At 55.3% G+C, this 19,767-nt stretch overlaps 3 protein-coding genes across 6 annotated transcripts in view; 1 reads left to right on the forward strand and 2 right to left on the reverse strand.

Moving 5' to 3' along the window:
- The window catches only part of LOC102444043 (uncharacterized), a 66,322-nt gene that overhangs the window by 18,107 nt on the left and 28,448 nt on the right, over window positions 1-19,767 (reverse strand). The window lies entirely within an intron of this gene.
- Window positions 4,194-7,611, forward strand: LOC142823093 (uncharacterized). 3 transcript variants are annotated; one of them, XM_089770831.1, is made up of 3 exons: window positions 4,194-5,154; window positions 5,309-5,434; window positions 5,786-7,611. In XM_089770831.1, the coding sequence occupies exons 1-3, from the start codon at window positions 5,016-5,018 to the stop codon at window positions 6,973-6,975; spliced, it is 1,455 nt and encodes a 484-aa protein (XP_089626957.1). In that variant the 5' UTR covers window positions 4,194-5,015; the 3' UTR covers window positions 6,976-7,611. The 3 variants fall into 3 exon arrangements, with proteins under 3 accessions (XP_089626957.1, XP_089626958.1, XP_075769499.2); XM_089770832.1 differs by having other exon boundaries at window positions 5,309-5,422; XM_075913384.2 differs by having other exon boundaries at window positions 5,309-5,422; window positions 5,789-7,611.
- Window positions 13,138-19,303, reverse strand: LOC102444279 (zinc finger protein 7-like). 2 transcript variants are annotated; one of them, XM_089770849.1, is made up of 4 exons: window positions 19,117-19,303; window positions 15,610-15,813; window positions 15,343-15,456; window positions 13,138-14,978 (listed from the first exon to the last, which is right to left on the reverse strand). In XM_089770849.1, the coding sequence occupies exons 1-4, from the start codon at window positions 19,241-19,243 to the stop codon at window positions 14,077-14,079; spliced, it is 1,347 nt and encodes a 448-aa protein (XP_089626975.1). In that variant the 5' UTR covers window positions 19,244-19,303; the 3' UTR covers window positions 13,138-14,076. The 2 variants fall into 2 exon arrangements, with proteins under 2 accessions (XP_089626975.1, XP_089626976.1); XM_089770850.1 differs by having other exon boundaries at window positions 13,141-14,978; window positions 15,610-15,782; window positions 19,117-19,217.

Below are 19,767 nucleotides of genomic sequence, written 5' to 3' on the forward strand. Positions count from 1 at the left end.
CAGGCTCTGGGCCGGGGCAGAGGAGGGGGTAGGCTCTGAGAGGGAGTTTGGGTGCAGGATCTGAGAGGCAGTACGTGGGGGGGGGCAGCGCTTGGGTGCAGGTGAGGGTCTGCAATGCAGGCTTTGGGAGGTGGCTCAAGCCTGGGGTGGGAGGGTCCTGAGTATAGGCTATGATTGGGAGTGTAGGGCTAGAGGGGGCAATGGAATTTGGGGGAGGATATGGCGCAGGTTCTGGAGGAAGTGCGCTAAAACACGGGGGCGGGCGGGTGGCAGCCAGCATAGATCAGTTTCCAGCTGCTTGTTTACCCCAGCTGCTGGCATATGAATTCTGATTGGTGCCGGAACTCCACAGACCCATATAACTCGCCGCCTATGCCCTCATGCGACCCCCAACCACGAGGCAAACCCCATCCCCCCTTCTGTGGAAAGGTTTGGAACGGGTCCCATATGAAGAGAGATTAAAGAGACTGGGACTTTTCAGCTTGGAAAAGAGGAGACTGAGGGGGGATAGGACAGAGGTCTATAAAATCATGAGTGGTGTGGAGAAAGTGAATAAGGAAAAGTTATTTACTTGTTCCCATAATAGAAGAACTAGAGGCCACCAAATGAAATTAATGGGCAGCAGGTTTAAAACAAATAAAAGGAAGTTCTTCTTCACACAGCGCATAGTCAATCTGTGGAACTCCTTGCCGGAGGAGGTTGTGAAGACTAGGACTAGAATAGGGTTTAAAAGAGAACTAGATAGATTCATGGAGCTTAAGTCCATAAATGGCTATTAGCTAGTATGGGTAAGGAATGGTGTCTCTAGCCTGTTTGTCAGAGGCTGGAGATGGATGGCAGGAGAGAAATCGCTTGATCATTACCTGTTCAGGTCACTTCCTCTGGGGCACCTGGCATTGGCCACTGTCGGCAGACAGGACACTGGGCTAGATGGACCTTGGGTCTGACCCAGTACGGCCGTTCTTATGTTCTCATGAAAGGTTCAGGAAAGGACAGCAAAAAGGATGAGGGGTTTGGAATGGCTGCCATATGAAAAGAAATAAAAAAGACTGGACTTCTCAGCTTAGAAAAGAGAAGACTAAGGGGGGATAGGATAGAGGTCTACGAAATCATGACAGGTGTGGAGAAACTGAAGAAGGAAAAATTATTTACTTGTTCCCGTAACCTAAAAACTAGGGGTGACCAAATGAAATGAATAGGCAGCAGGTTTAAAACAAACAAAAGGAAGTATTTCTTCATGCAGCGCACAGTCAACCTGTGGAACTCCTTGCTAGAGGATGTTGTGAAGGCCAGGACTTTAACAGGGTTCAGAAAAGAACTAGATAGATTCATGGAGATTCTATTAGCTAGGATGTGTGGGAATGGTGCCCCTAACCTCTGTCAGAAGCTGGGAATGGGTGACAGAGGCGGGATCACTTGATGATTCCCTGTTCTGTTCACTCCCTCTGGGGCACCTGGTACTGGCCACTGTCGGCAGACAGGACACTGGGCTAGATGGACCTTTGGTCTGACCCAATATGGCTGGTCTTATGGACTTGCCTGCGATGGGCAGACAAGCTGCTTTTTCCATTGTTTTGATCTGTTTTCACTTTAAACGGCACACTTCTGTCGGGGACTTTAACCCGGACGGCCTCCGTTCGTTGTCTGACCGCAAAGAGACAGGCAACACCAGCAAGATCCGATCCCAAGCTCTTTATTGAATAGTGCGCACTACAACAGAGAGCAGCCCGTCTCCCAAGTGAACCAGCCCCGATTTCAGTAACAAGTAAGATTATATAGACCGTTCCGTCGTGTCATAAAACATTTGCCCAAGCATCTCAGCCCCCCCTTAATTAATTTGAAGCTTCTAGTGTTAATGCGTATACAGGCAGTCCCCGGGTTACATGGATCCGACTTACATCAGATCCCTACTTACAAACGGGGTGAGGCAACCCCGCACTAGCTGCTTCCCCCCAGCAGACCAGGGAGACGCAAAGCTAGCGCCCCCCCCCAGCAGACCAGGGAGACGCAGAGCGGCTTTTCTCAGCAGACACCTCAGCTTGAGAATAAAGGACTGAAGGAAGTGAGGTGTGGGAGAATAAAACTGAGCTCTGGAGAAATGTTTGGCTAGAGTTTCCCCTACAACATGTACCAGTTCCGACTTACGTACAAATTCAACTTAAGAACAAACCTACAGTCCCTATCTTGTACGTAACCCGGGGACTGCCTGTACTTCATGGCCTTAAGCAATTCATAATACGTCAACAGCTTTCTTATCAGTCCAGAAGGCAAGTACCAAACAACAAGGAGACAGGGAGTTAAAACAACAGAGGGCAGAGACAGTTCGTTAAGATCAGGGTGAGAACAGAAACAGGGAGTCACCTTATCAGTTCTCAAACTAGCTGTTCCCATCACAACCGGTATAGGAATGCAGCCTTTCACTTATTTTACTTCTGCAACTCAAGCAAGTATGTAGGGAGCGCCCCCTTGCTGGAACCATGTCTTTAGTTCTGCTCAGGGACTACCCAGAAACCTTTGTTAACCTCTTTCCTTGATCTGTCTTAACATACCTGCACCAGGCCCAGTTCTCTAGGGCCTAACACTTCCGTCAACTTTGGACGAGAAATTTTACGCGGGGCAGGAAGAGACTTCCCAAGTCAGACCCGCCTCCTTCTGTAGGCTCATAAATACCTGTTCTGGCGTCGCTTTGTGGTCAGAGTGGACGACAGGATTGTTGTGCAGACGCACTGATAGGGATGTAACATTGTAGTCGAGTATCGGATTAACTGATGAGCAAAAGCTTATAGGTGAATGCTATAGACTACATGCATTTCCCCCTCCCCGTCCTTGCCAGTACATTTTTTAGCAGGCTGGCCAGGAGCCCAGCTTAGTTCTGGCTTGTGCTGGACTCTGCTGCAGCTCTGCATTTAAAGTGCAATAGGAACCAAGCAGCCCAGTTCAGTTCCAGCTTGTGCTGGGACCAGGCGCTCAACCACTCCCCTGGACAGGGACTGCTACCACCCTGTGTTGCTGCCTCTGCTAGAAGTAGCGGCCTAGACTGGGAGGGAGGAGCTCCTTTGGAGTGGGGGTGGAGCTCACTGACTTCTGGCCCCACCCCCGGGGACTATAGAATAGTCGACTAACCAATCAGAACTCATGAGGTTACTCGACTATTCAATTAACTGATATTGAACATCCCTACCCGCTGTTCCCCCCCGACCAGAATTTTTTCCTCCCTCAGGCGTCAGTTTTGCGAACACCACACAGATGGATGCTGAGTGTGTAAACGTGTTATGCTTATCAGTAGCACACGGGGTTGTTCTAAGGGGAAAAGACACTATACCACGTTTATTGAGACTCCAGTAATTCCTCCTTTGACACGGTAGAAACATTTCAGAAAATGAGCGTGTTAAGTGAAAACGTGTTATGTGGGGTCAATTTTCCCATTGAAAATAATGGAAAAGGTGGGGGTTGCATTTCAAGTGGTGGGGAATGGGGAAACCCAGCCGCCGGCCTGCAAGCAGGAGTGCAGGAGAGGGAGCAAGGCGTCCGGCGAGAGAGGGTCACCGGGGAACGGTGCGGTAAACTCTGCGCCACTTTGCAGGGAGGCGGGGGAAGCCCTGCGTAGCCACCAGCAACCAGCCGGCTGGGGAAAATGTGTTATTTTGGGGACAGTCATGTTGTTCAAAAAATGTTCCCCCAAAAATCGTGCCATTGCAAAAATGTGTTAAGCAAGTCATTACTGTGCAATGACAAAGCAGTTAGCATATGCACGAACACACTAACACACGCGCGCACACACTAATGCATGCATGCACATACCCATCAATGTTCTGAGCCCACCAGACTGATCACACATGGAAGAACGAGGCTCTCTCAGTCCTGACCAATTCTCCAGTTCTGGCAGGATGTTCCCAAAGTCTTACAGCAAAACAAAGTTTTTTTTTTATAGTAGGGTTTTTTTTTTTAATCGAGGTTAGTAAGTTTTGCATTATTCTGTTTTTTTATGGATGTTTTTCATTTTTGGCGAGGTTTTTCTTTGTTGCTTTTTTTGTTTGCTTTTTGTTTTGCTATGCTAAGTTGGTTTTGATTATAAATATTTGGATTTAATTGATAAATGCTTGCCCATGTTTAGTGTTTTGGGCTGCCAGTTTGTTTTTTGTTGTTGTTATGCTTTTCAGTTTGTTGGATTTTTTTTCTTAGTATTTTTGGTTTAATGGTGGCTTTTACCGATATTTTTTAACATATTTTTTACTATTATGCATAACAAAAACAAGAACAAGGATTACACTCAAAATGTTAAGTAAAACCAAATTTCTATTCTATTCTATTCTATTCTATTCTATTCTATTCTATTCTATTCTATTCTATTCTATTTATTTTAAAACTAAAAACAAAATAATCAGAACAGCTATACAAATTAAATGTATTTTTATTTTAAAATAATTTGGCAAGGTGTACAACATCAAATATTACTGAAATAGGAATTTTTTTTAATACAAATGCTCCAATGTGCATCATTTCATCTCGGTTATCGAGAGGGATTAAAAACGTTTCACTCCATTTCATGCTGGTGGCAGCGCTGGGGCTGGGAGGGAATAACATGACCACAGCTGGGATCGTTAAACACAGGCACCTACACTTCGACTTCTAAATCCGTATTCAGGCACCCGAGTTAAAATGGCCTGTTATCCAAAGCTCTGGATACCCGAGTTAAAATGGCCTGTTATCCAAAGAGCTGGACCCCAGCGGTTCGTGCTCAGGACTTACACACACCAGGATTCTTATTCAGGGTACGGCTCGAGGAGGTGACCTTTGGGACGGTATTTTTTTTTAAAATCACATCTCAAGCGCTGTCCGAATGGCAGAGTCTAGAATTTCCGTCTACACGGAGCGTGTGAAGGGGAAATCAGTGTGAAACCAACTCAAGGCCCCATCGAAAGATCCCCATTGGCGCTTCTCACCTGGCAGGGGGCACAATAACATCCGGATTTCGCTCCAGATCGTCCCGTCTTCGCGGAGGGCAGGGGAAGGAAATGGCAACCACGGTGGGAGTGACCTTCGAGGAGGTGGCTGTGTATTTCAGCGCGGAAGAGTGGGCGCTGCTGGGCCCCGCTCAGAGAGCCCTCTACAGGGAGGTCATGAGGGAGAACTACGAGATGGTGACCTCACTGGGTAAGACACCTCGGCCGTTTCCCATCGACTCGGTTTGCAGGTCCCACTCCGGCAGACATAGAACTGGGATTCACATCCCGGCGTTTCTGTGTAAGTAGGAAACTGGGAATTTGCAACCAGCCCCGATCTCTCCTGTTCTCTCCCCCCTGGGCAGGACTCCCCATCTCTAAACCTGACCTGATCTCCTGCATGGAGCGAGGGGAAGAGCCGTGGGTCACCCATCTCCAGAGCCAGAGGAGGAGGGAGGTCCCCAGAGGCAGAAACTCAGGTGAGGAACCAGGTAAACAACCAGACGGGAGCAAAGTCCGTCATGCGCCCTTATGAACTTTCCCAGCTCTGACGCCTCTCAGATAGCTCAGTGTCTTGACCGGCAGTTCCCACCTCAGATTGTGCGGGCAGCCTGGCAAGGTTATTCCCCTCTCCGCTCCCGGCCTCCGTGCCCTGGTAGTGATGCTCAGACTTGCGAGTTACCAGCGCTGGGGAGGAGTTTGGGGACGGTTCAGCTAGAGATGATTCAGCTGATCCAAAAGGTTCTGTCTCTGTGACAAAGCTTTACAGATCCCTTTTTTCTGGGGCTGCTCCATTCCGAGTGCAGGACGTGACTCACATTTGGGGTCTCTCCTTCCCCCAGCAGGTGACGGGACGGCCAGCGAGAACGAGGCAAAGAATCCCCAGCAGGGAGGCCCTGAGTCGGCAGGACCACCGGGAATGTGTGCGGGATGGTCCCAAGAGAGCGTTTGCCAGGTCGGAGTTGGCTGGTCAGAGGAGCAGTGTGGAAACCCACCCGGGGAGAGAGAGAAGAAATTCTCTCCTGAAAACAGATGTTTCAAGAAACTCAAAGAACTCCTGGACCGTACAGAGATGCCCGACAGAGAGACGAGAAAGGCAGGCGCTGAATGTGGGCTGGGCTCTCACAAGATGCTCCATCCAGGAATCCCCCCAGGGGAGACGACACCCCACCGATGTGGGGAAAACCCCCATCTGAGCTCAGCGCCTCCTTTTTTCTGGGGCTACTCCATTCCGAGTGCAGGACGTGACTCACATTTGGGGTCTCTCCTTCCCCCAGCAGGTGACGGGACGGCCAGCGAGAATGAAATGCAGAATCCCCACCAAGGAGGCCCTGAGTCGGCAGGACCACAGGGAATGTTCGCGGGATGGTCCCAGGGGAGCGTTTGCCAGGTGGGAGCTGGCTGGTCGGAGGAGCAGTGGGGTAACCCACCTGGGGAGAGACAGAGCAAATGCAAGAAACTCAAAGACTTTAACAGGGAGACGGGAAAGGCAGGCGCTGAACGTGGGCTGGGCTCGCACGAGATGCTCCGTGCGGGGATCCCCCCAGGGGAGTCACCCCCCAGATGTGGGGAAAACCCCCGTCAGAGCTCAGCGCCTCCCCAACATCAGAGCGCAGCCCCCGCCAGCCTCCCTTGGGGGCAGAACCCCTGCCAGTGCCCTGTCTGCGGGAGAAGCTTTGCTCGGAGGTGGTCCCTCAAGATACACCAGAGGCTCCACACGGGGGAGAAACCCTACCAGTGCCCAACCTGCGAGAAACGCTTCTCTTGGATCTCGACCTTGGCCTCCCATCAGATGCGCCACTCGGGCGAGCGCCCCTACAAGTGCCCCACGTGCGGGAAAGGCTTTGCGGACAGCTCCAGCCTCCGGCGGCATCGGAGACTCCACTCGGGCGAGCGCCCCTACAAGTGTCTCACGTGCGGGAAAGGCTTTGCGGACAGCTCCAACCTCCGGCGGCATCAGAGACTCCACTCGGGCCAGCACCCCTACCGGTGCCCTAGCTGTGGGAAAGGCTTCGCAGCAGCTTCAACCTGACGCAGCATCGCGAGAGAGGCTTCTGTGGCGGCTCCCGGCTGCTAGAGCACCGGGCTGCCCAGCGCCCCGTGGAGCTGGTAGCATCTCCCCATGGTGGGAGACATTTCTCCAGCAAGGCCCTCCGGCTTGGGAACCGGAGATCTCCCCCAGCAGAGTGGCCGGGCGGCGGCAGGAAAGGCACCGGGCCACGGTCCCTGGGTCTGTGCCGACTGCGGGAAGAGCTTCGTCAAGAACTGGAATCTGAGCAGACACCGGCGGGGTCATTTGGAGCAGCCCAGGGCTGAGGGTGGGGAACGTCTCCGTTTGCGCTCACGCCCGACGCACCGAGCATGGGTCCTTGCGGAGGAGGGGCCGGACAGCACGGCCCTGCCGGAGCACCACGCGACGGAGAAATCCCACTGATATCTCAGCTGCAGGACATTCAGCCGCAGCGCAGATCTGCTGCCCCACAGGGCCACCCACGAGGCAGAACCGCCTCACCCATGTCCGGACTGCGGGAAGGGTTTCCGCCGGAGCTCCCATCTCACCTCCCACCGGAGAGGCCACACGGGCGAGTGGCCGTACCCGTGTCCCACCTGCGGGAAAGGCTTCGCGACCAAAACAGCCCTGCGCACCCACTGCCGGAGCCACACGGGCGAGAGACTCCATCAGTGCGCCGAGTGCGGGAAGTGCTTCCGTGATGACCAAGAGGGTCACATGTCTGGGCACAGCAGGGTCTGACATTCGACTCCATGGCATTATTCTGCCTATCGGACTAGCCGGGGGGGGGGCAGGGGCGAGAAACGGGGGGGTATGGAGCCCAGGGCCAGGACCCTGCACCTGCTGGTCCTAGGCCAGTCCTGCCGTGGGGGGTCCCTTTCAGTTCTAGTGTTCTATGAATGGGGAGCCGACAGGGACCCGGAATAGGGGGTGCATGCAGGATAAGGGGTGCATGGGGGGGGACACACAGCATGGATGGGAGCTCATAGACTTTAAGGTCAGAAGGGACCATTATGATCATCTCGTCCGACCCCCTGCACAGTGCAGGCCACAGAATCTCACCCACCCCTCTTAGAATAATCCTCTCACCTATAGCTCAGATATTGAAGCCTTCAAATACTTTGAAGACCACAAGATGCAGAGAATCGTAGAGCTTTGCAAGGATCCTGGGTGGATGCTTTTCGCTTGGCCTCGAGAGGCAGCCAAACATGCACCCAAATGGCTCCCGACTGCTGTGTCTACACTGCCACGGAATCCCTGGTGCAGACTCCGGTTTGAGCCCAAACCCCGCCGCCGTCTACACCCAAATCTCTCGGGCTCGGACCCAGAGCCCCGCATGGGTGGGAAGCCTGAGCCCAGCCTGAATCCAGAGCGGGGGACTCCGAGTCCAGAGAGACTTTCCCAGAACGGTGCTGGTAACCTCTGGTCCTTCAGGGCCCGGGAGTGTGAGGACCTTAACGACCCATTTCCCCTCAACTCACGGCCCAACGCTCGGCCTGGCCCGTTGGAGACAGACCCAAGCTCACTGGGCCACCCAGCCTTTCTAAGGGGGTGACCCCATTGGTGGAAGGGAGATGCCACAAGCCAGTTACCCAAGCGCGTGACCCGGCCCTGAGAAACCAGGATCTGGGGGTGAGTGGGAGGAAGTTAAGAGATCAGCTGTTGGGGTTACAGGGTGTGGTTGGGGCACCCCCATCTCTGCTGGCAGCTGCTCTCCCAGGAAAGAGCTGGAGTCTGCAGGGTCAGGGGTGTGATCCCAGCTGAGACTTTAATTGTTGCCCGATACTTTCACAAAAAAGTCCCAAACATGGTGGGGAAAAAATTGATTGAGCAAAAAAAAAAAAAAAAAAAGAGACCGGCAGGGGAGAACAGATCTGTCATTTCCCAGGCAGGGCAGCTGGGGGGGTTCCCGGTGGGGTGACAGAGGCCTCTCCATGCTGATTTCAGTGCTGGGGGGGAGCGGGGGGGCTTGAGGGCATCCGGATTCTTGGCCCATTGAATGGGTCTTGCCTGGTGCAGATTCCTTCCTGGATGCTGTGGGACCCAGCTGTTTCAGGTGATGCAGGTGAGGGACGGGCTGCATCACAACACACACGCCCGGGGTTTAGTTCCCATCCCGGCTGGGCGAGGCCCCCGCTAACGGAGCCCGCCTCAGTCAGTGGAATCCCCTGGGGAGGGTCGCTAGAGGCCACCCCCCTGAGGTTCTCCCCAGGGGGGAGAAAATTCTCTTAAATTGAGATCATCCTGTAAGAAGCTCTCCGATTTGATCTGTAAAGCTACTGGCGTGTCCCAGCTCACGTCTCTCCTCTGCCGCGCCAGAGACAGTAGGGATGTAGGCGTTTTAACTGGTTGATCGTGGTTACCTGGTTCACCAATAAGCTGTCACTTCTCGGTGACTGGTAAACTTTTCATAGGGTTGCCAGTGGCCTGATAAGGCCCGGGAACCCCAGCCACCCCCCTGGGAGCCGTGGTTAACAGTCACCAATAGAAATTTGATTGGTGACACGGTCAATAATTTTCTGTTTGGTGTTTTTACATCCCTGGAAGACTAGGGACTGCAGCTTTGAAGCTGTGTGGCTTGCTCCTCTCCTTCCCCCCCACATGCACCTACCCCAGCTACAGATCATGCCCTTCCCATTAGATTTCATGACTGGTACGGAAAAAGTGAATAAGGAAAAGTTATTTCATTGTTCCCACAATATAAGAACTAGGGGTCACCCAATGAAATGAATAGGCAGCAGGTTTAAAACAAAGCAAAGGAAGTTTTTCTTCACTCAGCGCACAGTCAACCTGTGGAACTCCTTGCCAGAGGATGTAATGAAGGCTAGGACTTTAACGGGGTTCAGAAAGGGGCTAGATAGGTTCATGGAGGTGAGGTCCATCAATGGCTGGTAATGGGTGACGGGAGGGATCACATGAGGATTACCTGTGGTGTTCCCTCCCTTTGGGGCATCTGGTGTTGGCCACTGTCAGCTGACCCAGTGGCCACCTTTGGTCTGACCCAGTCTGGCCATTCTTATGTTAAATCGTCTGTGATGGAGAATCCTCCATGACTAGATCCCTGCCAAATTCTTGGCTGTGAAAACGTGTCACAGACCCGTGAAAACGGATCCCCCATGAGATCTGGTCTTGTGTGTGCTTTTACCTTGTACAACGCTGATTTTCGTGGTGGAGACCAGCATTTCTCAAACTTGGGGTCCCACCCCAAGAGGGGGTCACGGGTGGGAGGTTGCCGCCGCTACCTTCAAAGCTGGGTGGCTGGAATATGGCAACTGCTGGCCATGCGCCCAGCTCGGAAGGCAGAAGTAAGGGCCGTGGTTTTCCAACTTTTTTTTTTTTTTCTCCTGACCCAGTTGAAGAAAATTATGAAATTGACCAAACCAGACTGTGAATTTGGTAGGGCTTTAATCTCGGCTCTTGGCAAACGAATCTAGTGGTTAATTACTCTCCCAGTTACACATTTGCACCTTGTCTCCAGGCTGAATGTGTCTAGATCTAGCTGCCAACCATTGGCTGGAGAGAGGCCTTTCTCTGCCGGCTCGAAGATCCCTTTATGAAGTGTTTGTTCCCCGTGGAGATATTTATAGACGGATCAGTTCACCCCTTTGCTGCCTCTTTGTTGGGATAAATCAGGGGTGGGGAACCTAAGGCTGGCCTGGATCCAGCCCCCGAGGGCTCCCCGCCACACACACTCCTCCACAGCATGGGGGAGACTATGCTGCTCCAGCCCCACCGCACCCCCTCCCTGCAGACCCCCCCATGGAGATGGAGTACCAGCACCGACTCCCCACTGTGGGGGGAGGAACCGTGAGCCTTGCAGGCTGGAGTCAGGCACGCCAGACCCAGAATCTGACCCATGGGCCCTGCCTGGTGGGGGGCAGTTCTGTGCTGCTCGCCCTCCCCTCGGCTGCTGCAGCAAGGTGCTGTCTAAAGGCTTTTCCCCGACAAAATCTGCTAGTCCCCTCGGCTCTGGTGTGCGAGGGGAATGTGGAGGGAGGGTCTTTCTGCTTCTCTTGAGGCTCCCAAGTGATTTTTCTGTGAGTCAACAGCCCCCCCCCCAAATGTCCCCACCCCTGGGCTAAATAGATTGAGCTCCTTAAGTCTGTCCCAAGAAGATGGGTTTTCTAATCCTTTGCCCTCTCTCCAATTCATCCACACCCTCCTTGAATTCTAAGCTCCGGCACAGGACACCGGTACCCCAGCAGTGGACTCACAAGGGCTAAATAAAAAGTCACCTCTGCTCCGATGTCAAGGTTCCCCAGCTAAGGATCCCAGGATCGCACTGGCTGGGAGTTCATGTTCAGCTGAGCCTCCCCCCCTGCATTTTTTTTCCAGAGTGCCTGATTCCTAAGGGTGCGTCTACACAGCGGGGCTTCATTCGAAATAAGCGACGCAAATTGAGCTACGCCAATTGCGTCGCGTATTTCGAAATCGGGAGCGTCTCCCCGGCACTTATTTCGAAACAGCACTCCTCCTCCGACTTCCCTCGTACAACAGCCCAGTGAGAAATCCTCCAGCTTGACAGGATTTTGACACTATTTTGAAATAACTGCCGGCTGCATAGCCGCAGAGTAAGGGTATGTCTACACTACAACGTTAATTCGAACTAACTTAGTTCGAATTAGTTAATTGGAACTAAGCTAATTCGAACTAACGGATCCAGACTAAAAAACTAGTTCGAATTAGCGTTTTGCTAATTCGAACTAGCATGTCCACATTAAGTGGACCCTGAACCGGGCTTAAGGATGGCCGGAAGCAGTGCCGGCAGGGCATCAGAGGAGGACTAAGAGCGTGGAGATGCTGTCTCAGGCTAGCCGAGGGCTGTGCTTAAAGGGTCCCGACCCCCACCCCGGACAGACAGTTCTCAGGGGTGCCCTGCTTGCAAACCAGTCCTGGCTTGGAGTGCCCGGACTACCTACACTGGGCACATCACAGCACTCGGCCATCAGCCTGGCTGCACTTGCCGCAGGCTGCCATCTGGGGAGAGGGGGCAATTGGGGGGCTGCAGGAGAGCTTCCACCCCCAGAAGCCCGCAGAGCCAGCCCAGTCCTCCCCATCAGGGGCTCGTACCCCATTCCTCCCTCACCTCCTTCCACTTACCCTTCCCTAGCCCCTCTTCTTGATGTACAAAATAAAAAAACGTGTCTTCCAAAATGGAATCTGTCTTTATTGAACAAAACTGGGGGAGACTGGGAAAGGGAGGTGGGAGAAGGGAAGAGAGAGGGTGGGAGAGGGGAGGGCAACTAAAATGATCAGGGGTTGGGAACAGGTCCCATATGAAGAGAGGCTAAAGAGACTGGGACTTTTCAGCTTAGAAAAGAGGAGACAGAGGAGGGACAGGATAGAGCTCTCTAAAATCATGAGTGGGGTGGAGAGAGTGCACCCAGAAAAGTTCTTCATTAGTTCCCATAAAGAAGGACTAGAGGACACCAAAGTAAAGGAATGGGTAGCAGGCTTCAAACTAGTAACAGAAAGTTCTTCTTCACAAAGCAAAGAGTCAACCTGTGGAACTCCTTGCTGCAGGAGGCTGTGAAAGCTAGAACTAGAACAGAGTTGAAAGGGAAGTGAGATCAAGTCATGGAGGTTGGGTCCATGGAGTGCTATTAGCCAGGGGGTAGGAGTGGTGTCCCTGCCCAAGGTTTGTGGAAGGCTGGAGAGGGATGGCACGAGACAAATGGCTTGGTCACTGTCTTCGGTCCATCCCCTCCAGGGTCCCTAGGGTTGGCCGCTGTCGGCAGACAGGCTACTGGGCTAGATGGACCTTTGGTCTGACCCAGGACGGCCATTGTAAGCTCAGGGCTCAGGGTCGGGGGTCTCAGTGGACCACCTTGATTTTCATGCACACTTGCTCCTGGGTGGCCAGGCTGGCAGATCTCCTGCCCTAGCCGGCCACTTTCCTGTGCCTAGTGCGGAGATCGTGGACGAGGTCCACGATGTCCGCACTAGCCCAGGCGGGTGCCCGCCTCTTGCGGTCCCGGGCAAGCTCCCGGGAGCCGCCAGCCTGGTCCCGGGAAGAGGGGGAGGGCTGGGGGGCATCAGGTGGCTGGCTCGATCCGTGCCAGGTGCAGGGTCTGCTGGCTGGATGCTGGCAGGCTTGCACCTGGCACGGGCACCGTAGCCAGCCCGTGCCCCTTTAAGGGGGCCGGGGCCGGGAGGGGGGCAGACAAGTTTCCCTGGTGTTGGCCAGAGTGGCCACCAGGGAAACCTGGGGAGGGCTAGGCTCCCACTAGTTCGAATTAAGGGGCTACACACCCCTTAATTCGAACTAGCTAGTTCGAACTAAGCTTAATCCTCGTAAAATGAGGTTTTCCTAGTTCGAACTAAGCGCTCCGCTAGTTCGATTTAGCGCCTATGAAAGTTAATTCGAACTAACGTCTGTTAGTTCGAATTAACTTTGTAGTGTAGACATACCCTAAGTTATTTCGGAATAGTGCTAGTTGCTTCGAAATAGTGTCACAGTGTAGACATACCCTAAGTGCCCCACACCAGGTAGGGCCGACGTTCTTTCTTCCGAGAGGTATCCGTTGGCATTTAGCCATGTTAAAACACACTGTTTGCTTGCGCTTAGTTTTCCGAGAGATGCCGATCGCTCTGGATCAATGTCCTGTCCTCTTGGTTATTGCTTCCTGCCTCAATGTTTGTGCCATCCGCAGACTTTATCTGGTTTTCTTGTTTTCTTTCCGGTCACACGTGGGACAGTATCCAACTTTCCCCCTTAGATGCCTGTGAAAATCTGTCGTGTCGGACGTTTTACGACCCAGAGTAAACAGCTGCCTTCCACAAAGAGCCGAGAATCTGGGGTTTGTGGCCATCGGCCCAGCGCATCGCTTTGCCCCTACCTCAGGGCGTGAGTACGGTTGCAGGCTAGCATGGTCTCTCGGTGGCATGACAAGGTTGAAGCACATGCTCAAGCTCTTCCCGCAATCCCAGCGCTCGTAGGGCTGCTCCTCTGCAGGCGAGCCCGTTGGAGCTGCCGCCGCACATCCTGCTGCAGTCACGACGGCGTTTTGGCAGGGCTGTGCCTTTGTGACAGGCGGAGCAGGCTGGAGCGTGCTAGGCCAGGTGAGCACGGGCAGCTGTATTTGTAAAGTTTCTCGCCTGCCTGGCTCCGCTGACGCCCGGTCAAGGCACCGACTCCTCTTTTCCCGGTGCTGCCGCAGATCTGGGGCTCTTCCCAGGTGGCCTCTGGGGATGTCCGCTGGGTGGTCGTTCCCCAATGTGGGCTATCTGGTGCATGGCAAGCTTGGCTTTCTGGTTGAAGCCTCTCCTGCAGTCAGGACACAAGAAGGGTCGATCGGCCGTGTGGACCCTCTTGTGCATGGCGAGGTCAAAGCGCTGGGTGAATCCTTTCCCGCAGTCCGGGCAGGTGTAGGGGCTCTCTCCGGTGGGCCGCCAGTGGCGTTTCGTCAGGGTTGAGTTCTGGGCCAAGTTTTTCCCATGCTCCAGAGACTGGAAAGGTGCCCTCGGTTGGTGCATGGCCCGGTGCTTCAAGAACCTGCGTTTCCCGCAGTCGGGACATTTGTAGGGTCTCTCCCCTGTGTGGCGCCTCGGATGGGCCTTGCGGGTCGACCTCTGAGCAAAACTTGTCCCGCCGTCGGGGCACTGGCAGGGGCTCTGCCCTGAGAGGAGGCTGGCGGGGGCTGCGCTCTGATGATCGGGAGGCACTGAGCTCAGATGGGGGCTTTCCCCACATCGGTGGGGTGTCGTCTCCCCTGGGGGGATTCCTGGACGGAGCATCTTGTGAGAGCCCAGCCCACATTCAGCGCCTGCCTTTCTTGTCTCTCTGTCGGGCATCTCTGTACGGTCCAGGAGTTCTTTGAGTTCCTTGAAACATCTGTTTTCAGGAGAGAATTTCTTCTCGCTCTCCCCGGGTGGGTTTCCACACTGCTCCTCCGACCAGCCAACTCCGACCTGACAAATGCTCCCCTGGGACCATCCCGCAAACATTCCCTGTGGTCCTGCCGACTCAGGGCCTCCTTGGTGGGGATTCTGCATTTCATTCTCGCTGGCCGTCCTGTCACCTGCTGGGGGAAGGAGACACCCCAAATGTGAGTCACGTCCTGCACTCGGAATGGAGTAGCCCCAGAAAAAAGGGATCTGTAAAGCTTTGTCACAGAGACAGAACCTTTTGGATCAGCTGAATCATCACTAGCTGAACCGTCCCCAAACTCCACCCCAGCGCTGGTAACTCACAAGTCTGAGCGTCGCTACCAGGGCACGGAGGCCGGGAGCGGAGAGGGGAATAACCTTGCCAGGCTGCCAGCACAATCTGAGGTGGGAACTTGCCAGTCGAGACACTGAGCTATCTGAGAGGCGTCAGAGCTGGGAAAGTACATAAGGGCGCATGATGGACTTTGCTCCCGTCTGGTTGTTTACCTGGTTCCTCACCTGAGTTTCTGCCTCTGGGGACCTCCCTCCTCCTCTGGCTCTGGAGATGGGTGACCCACGGCTCTTCCCCTCGCTCCATGCGGGAGATCAGGTCAGGTTTAGAGATGGGGAGTCCTGCCCAGGGGGGAGAGAACAGAAGAGATTGGGGCTGGTTGCAAATTCCCGGTTTCCTCCTTACACAGAAACGCCGGGATGTGAATCCCAGTTCTATGTCTGCCGGAGGGGGCCTGCAAACCGAGTCGATGGGAAACGGCCGAGGTGTCTTACCCAGCGAGGTCACCGCCTCGTAGTTCTCCTGCATGACCTCCCTGTAGAGGGCTCTCTGAGCGGGGCCCAGCAGCGCCCACTCTTCCGCGCTGAAATACACAGCCACCTCCTCGAAGGTCACTCCCACCGTGGTTGCCATTTCCTTCCCCTGCCCTCCGCAAAGACGGGACGATCTGGAGCGAAACCCGGATGTTATTGTGCCACCTGCCAGGTGAGAAGCGCCAATGGGGATCTTTCGATGGGGGCTTGAGTAGGTTTCACACCGATTTCCCCTTCACAAGCTCCGTGTAGACGGAAATTCTAGACTCTGCCATTCGGACAGCGCTTGAGATGTGATTTAAAAAAAAATACCGTCCCAAAGGTCACCTCCTCGAGCCGTACCCTGAATAAGAATCCTGGTTTGTGTAAGTCCTGAGCACGAACCACTGGGGTCCAGCTCTGAGTTCCCCAGAGCTTTTGGTGACAGACCATTTTACTCCGGTGCCTGGATACGGGTTTAGAAGCCAAAATTTGTGTTTAACGATCCCGGCCGTGGTCATGTTATTCCCGCCCAGCCCCGGCCCTGCCGCCGGCATGAAATGGAGTGAAATGTTTTTAATCCCTCTCGATAATGGAGATGAAATAACGACGCACACTGGACAATTTACACACTCAGCATCGATCTGAGTGGATGTTCACGGAACTGACTCCTAAGGGAGGAAACCATTCTGATCAAAGCATGTGTGTGTGCGGGGGGCAGGAAATGAGTGTGTCCGCAGACAATCTTTTAGTCTGCGCTGACCACAAAACAGACATCAGACAGTTTCACAAAGAAAAAACAGTTCCTTGCCATTTCAACCAGCCTGGGCATTGTCTCAACCATCTGACCTGCATCCCCCTTCAAAGAGACTTTAACACAAGACTTCAAAGAGAAGCTTCTGAACTGTCATTCATGCTTAAATTTGACACTTTACGAATGGACCATAACAAGGATGCTAATTATCTTACCCATTACAAAGGTAGCTTCCCCAGTTATCACCTCTAATATCATTAGCTCATAGACATTAACTTCTCAACCCCCCTCTGTTCTAAAATCTGATTTGTCTATTTCATAGGAGTTCACTTTTTTTGATTGTATCCCTTTGGTATATGGTCGTGCCAATTTTCTTCCACTATTTGATCTGAGGAAGCGGGTCTGGCCCACGAAAGCTCATCATCTAATAAACCATCTTGTTAGTCCTGTCTTTTGTTTCAGCAAGACCAGAACTAACACGGCTACATCTCTATTACGACGCCAGAACAGGGATTTATGAGCCTACAGAAGGAGGAGGATCTGACTTGGGAATTTTCTTCCTGCCCAGCGTAAAATTTCTCATCCAAAGGTGTCGGAAGTGTGGAAAAACCGACCTGGGTTTTTCAAAGGTAACTCGCCCCATTGCTCAGGAAAAGGCTCCGAGGTCGTATCCTCAATCTTAGCCAGACTAAATTCACTGGTCTAGACAGAACCTGCTGAACAACGGGTTTCCCCGTTTCAACCTAACCCTGCCTTTCTCCACAAGCCCCTGCTTGAGTAGATTCCGAGGGGGTGACTTTCAAGGGTTTCCTTTTCCTGGCAGCCGTAACTAACCGGAAGCAAAACTGGTTTGTCCTCTTTGTGCCTTCGAGCGTTACCGAGTTTCGATCGCACCCAACGGAACATCCCTGTCCCCTCTCCACAGCCATGCCCCCCTCACCGTGCTCTCCGTCCCCCTCCCTCCGTCATGCCTTCTCCCCCACCCTCCCCCAATTTCACCATACTGGGGAAGGGGTTGGGGGAGTGTGGAGGGGGGAAGGCTCTGACTGGGGGCGCAGGGTGGTGGGTTCCAGTCCCCCCAACCCCGAGGAGCAGAGGGACAGAACTGGAGCTGGCTGGGGAACGGGATTGAGGCGTGGGGGAGCAGGAAGGCTCTGGCTAGGGGAGCGGGCTCTGAGGTGGGGCTAGGGATGAGGGGTTGGAAGGGGGTTCCAGACCAGGGCAGGGCAGGGCGTGGGCTCTGGGGGGCGGGGCCGGGATGAGGGGTTTGGAAGGGGGATGAGGGGTTTGGAAGGGGGTTCCAGACCGGGGCAGGGCGTGGGCTCTGGGGGGCGGGGCCGGGATGAGGGGCTTGGAAGGGGGTTCCAGACCGGAGAGCAGAGCATGGGCTCTGGGGGGCGGGGCCGGGGGCAGGGCGTGGGCTCTGGGGGGCGGGGCCGGGATGAGGGGCTTGGAAGGGGGTTCCAGACCGGGGCAGGGCGTGGGCTCTGGGGGGCGGGGCCGGGATGAGGGGCTTGGAAGGGGGTTCCAGACCGGGGCAGGGCGTGGGCTCTGGGGGGCGGGGCCGGGATGAGGGGCTTGGAAGGGGGTTCCAGACCGGGGCAGGGCGTGGGCTCTGGGGGGCGGGGCCGGGATGAGGGGTTTGGAAGGGGGTTCCAGACCGGGGCAGAGCATGGGCTCTGGAGGGCGGGGCCGGGATGAGGGGTTCGGAAGGGGGTTCCAGACCGGGGCAGGGCGTGGGCTCTGGGGGGCGGGGCCGGGATGAGGGGTTTGGAAGGGGGTTCCAGACCGGGGCAGGGCGTGGGCTCTGGGGGGGGGGGGCCGGGATGAGGGGTTCGGAAGGGGGTTCCAGACCGGGGCAGGGCGTGGGCTCTGGGGGGTGGGGCCGGGATGAGGGGTTCGGAAGGGGGTTCCAGACCGGGGCAGGGCGTGGGCTCTGGGGGGCGGGGCCGGGATGAGGGGTTCGGAAGGGGGTTCCAGACCGGGGCAGGGCGTGGGCTCTGGGGGGCGGGGCCGGGATGAGGGGTTCGGAAGGGGGTTCCAGACCGGGGCAGGGCGTGGGCTCTGGGGGGTGGGGCTGGGATGAGGGGCTTGGAAGGGGGTTCCAGACCGGGGCAGGGCGTGGGCTCTGGGGGGTGGGGCTGGGATGAGGGGCTTGGAAGGGGGTTCCAGACCGGGGCAGGGCGTGGGCTCTGGGGGGTGGGGCTGGGATGAGGGGTTTGGAGGGCTCCGGGCTGGGAGTGCGGGGTCCCCTAAGCTCCCAGGAAGTGGCCACCCAGGTTCCTCCCACCCAGGCCATCCTGGAGCCTCCGACCCGGCAGCCTCTCCAGGAGCCCTGAGGAACCAGGGCAGGAGTGAGCCCCCAGGCAGACTTTGAGGCACCGCCAAAGGGTTCCTTTTGGCCAGGCATTCGGGTGGAAAACTGGGCACCCGGCGACCCCATCCCTGGGAAAATCCATCGGGACCAGGGATGCCACAGGGAGCAGATCTGGGTGGGCTGGGCAGCTGGGAACCCCCCTCCCCACTCTTGGCTCCTGCTGCCCTGTCTCCCTTTTGCTCCCCTTCCGCTCCCGGCCCCTGGCCCCATGGGGGCGTCGGCCCTCGCTTAGCGGGCCAGGGAGGAGGCAGCAGCTCTGGGATCGTGGAGGATGGGGAGGAAGCAGAGATGGGTTTGTGCAGAGGCACTTTCCTGCCGGTCCCCAGCCTCCCCCACTCCCCACCTCTCTCCCCATCACCTGCAGGTGCTGGTGGATCCGGGGCTGCCTTGGGAGCCCAGTTTCCCCTGCTCAGCTGAGCCCGGACAGAGACAGCTGCTGCTGCAATTTCTCCACTCTGCCAGTCCAAGCCAGGAAGTTGAAACATTTGATAATCGCAGCAGGAAACTCCTGACCCAGACAGGGAGTAGCAGGAACTTAAGCTTTGAGCTGTACCCAAGAGCCCTCTAGTGGGGAGATGCCGGGGATCCCCTCTTCCCTAGTGCCTCCTAGGGGTGGCCAGATGACCTAGTTTTACAGCAAGGGTGGGGAATCTAAGGCCTGGGGGCCAGATCCAGCCCCCCACTTGCCTAGATTTGCCCCCCCCGAAGCTTGGGGCTCCCCCCAGCATTGGGGACCCCATGCCAGCATCATCCAGACCCCGCTCCTGCACCCCCTCCCACCCACACTGTGCACCCCTCACTTTGCTCCTGTACTCCCCTCCCACTCAGACCCCTCCTCCCCAAGCCTGCTTCCTGGCAGCTCTCTCCCACACATTGAACCCCTCCTTTTTGGACCCACCCCAGGGCCTAGGGAGGCCCACAAACATCTACTAGCCCACTCCTCTCCCCCAGGCTCCGGCGTGCGAGGGGACTGTGGGGGCGTGTCTTTCTGCTTCTTGTCGGACAGGCT

This window comes from Pelodiscus sinensis, chromosome 19 (genome assembly GCF_052426305.1).
Source record: "Pelodiscus sinensis isolate ZL-2025 chromosome 19, ASM5242630v1, whole genome shotgun sequence".
In the NCBI taxonomy this organism is placed as follows: domain Eukaryota; kingdom Metazoa; phylum Chordata; order Testudines; family Trionychidae; genus Pelodiscus; species Pelodiscus sinensis.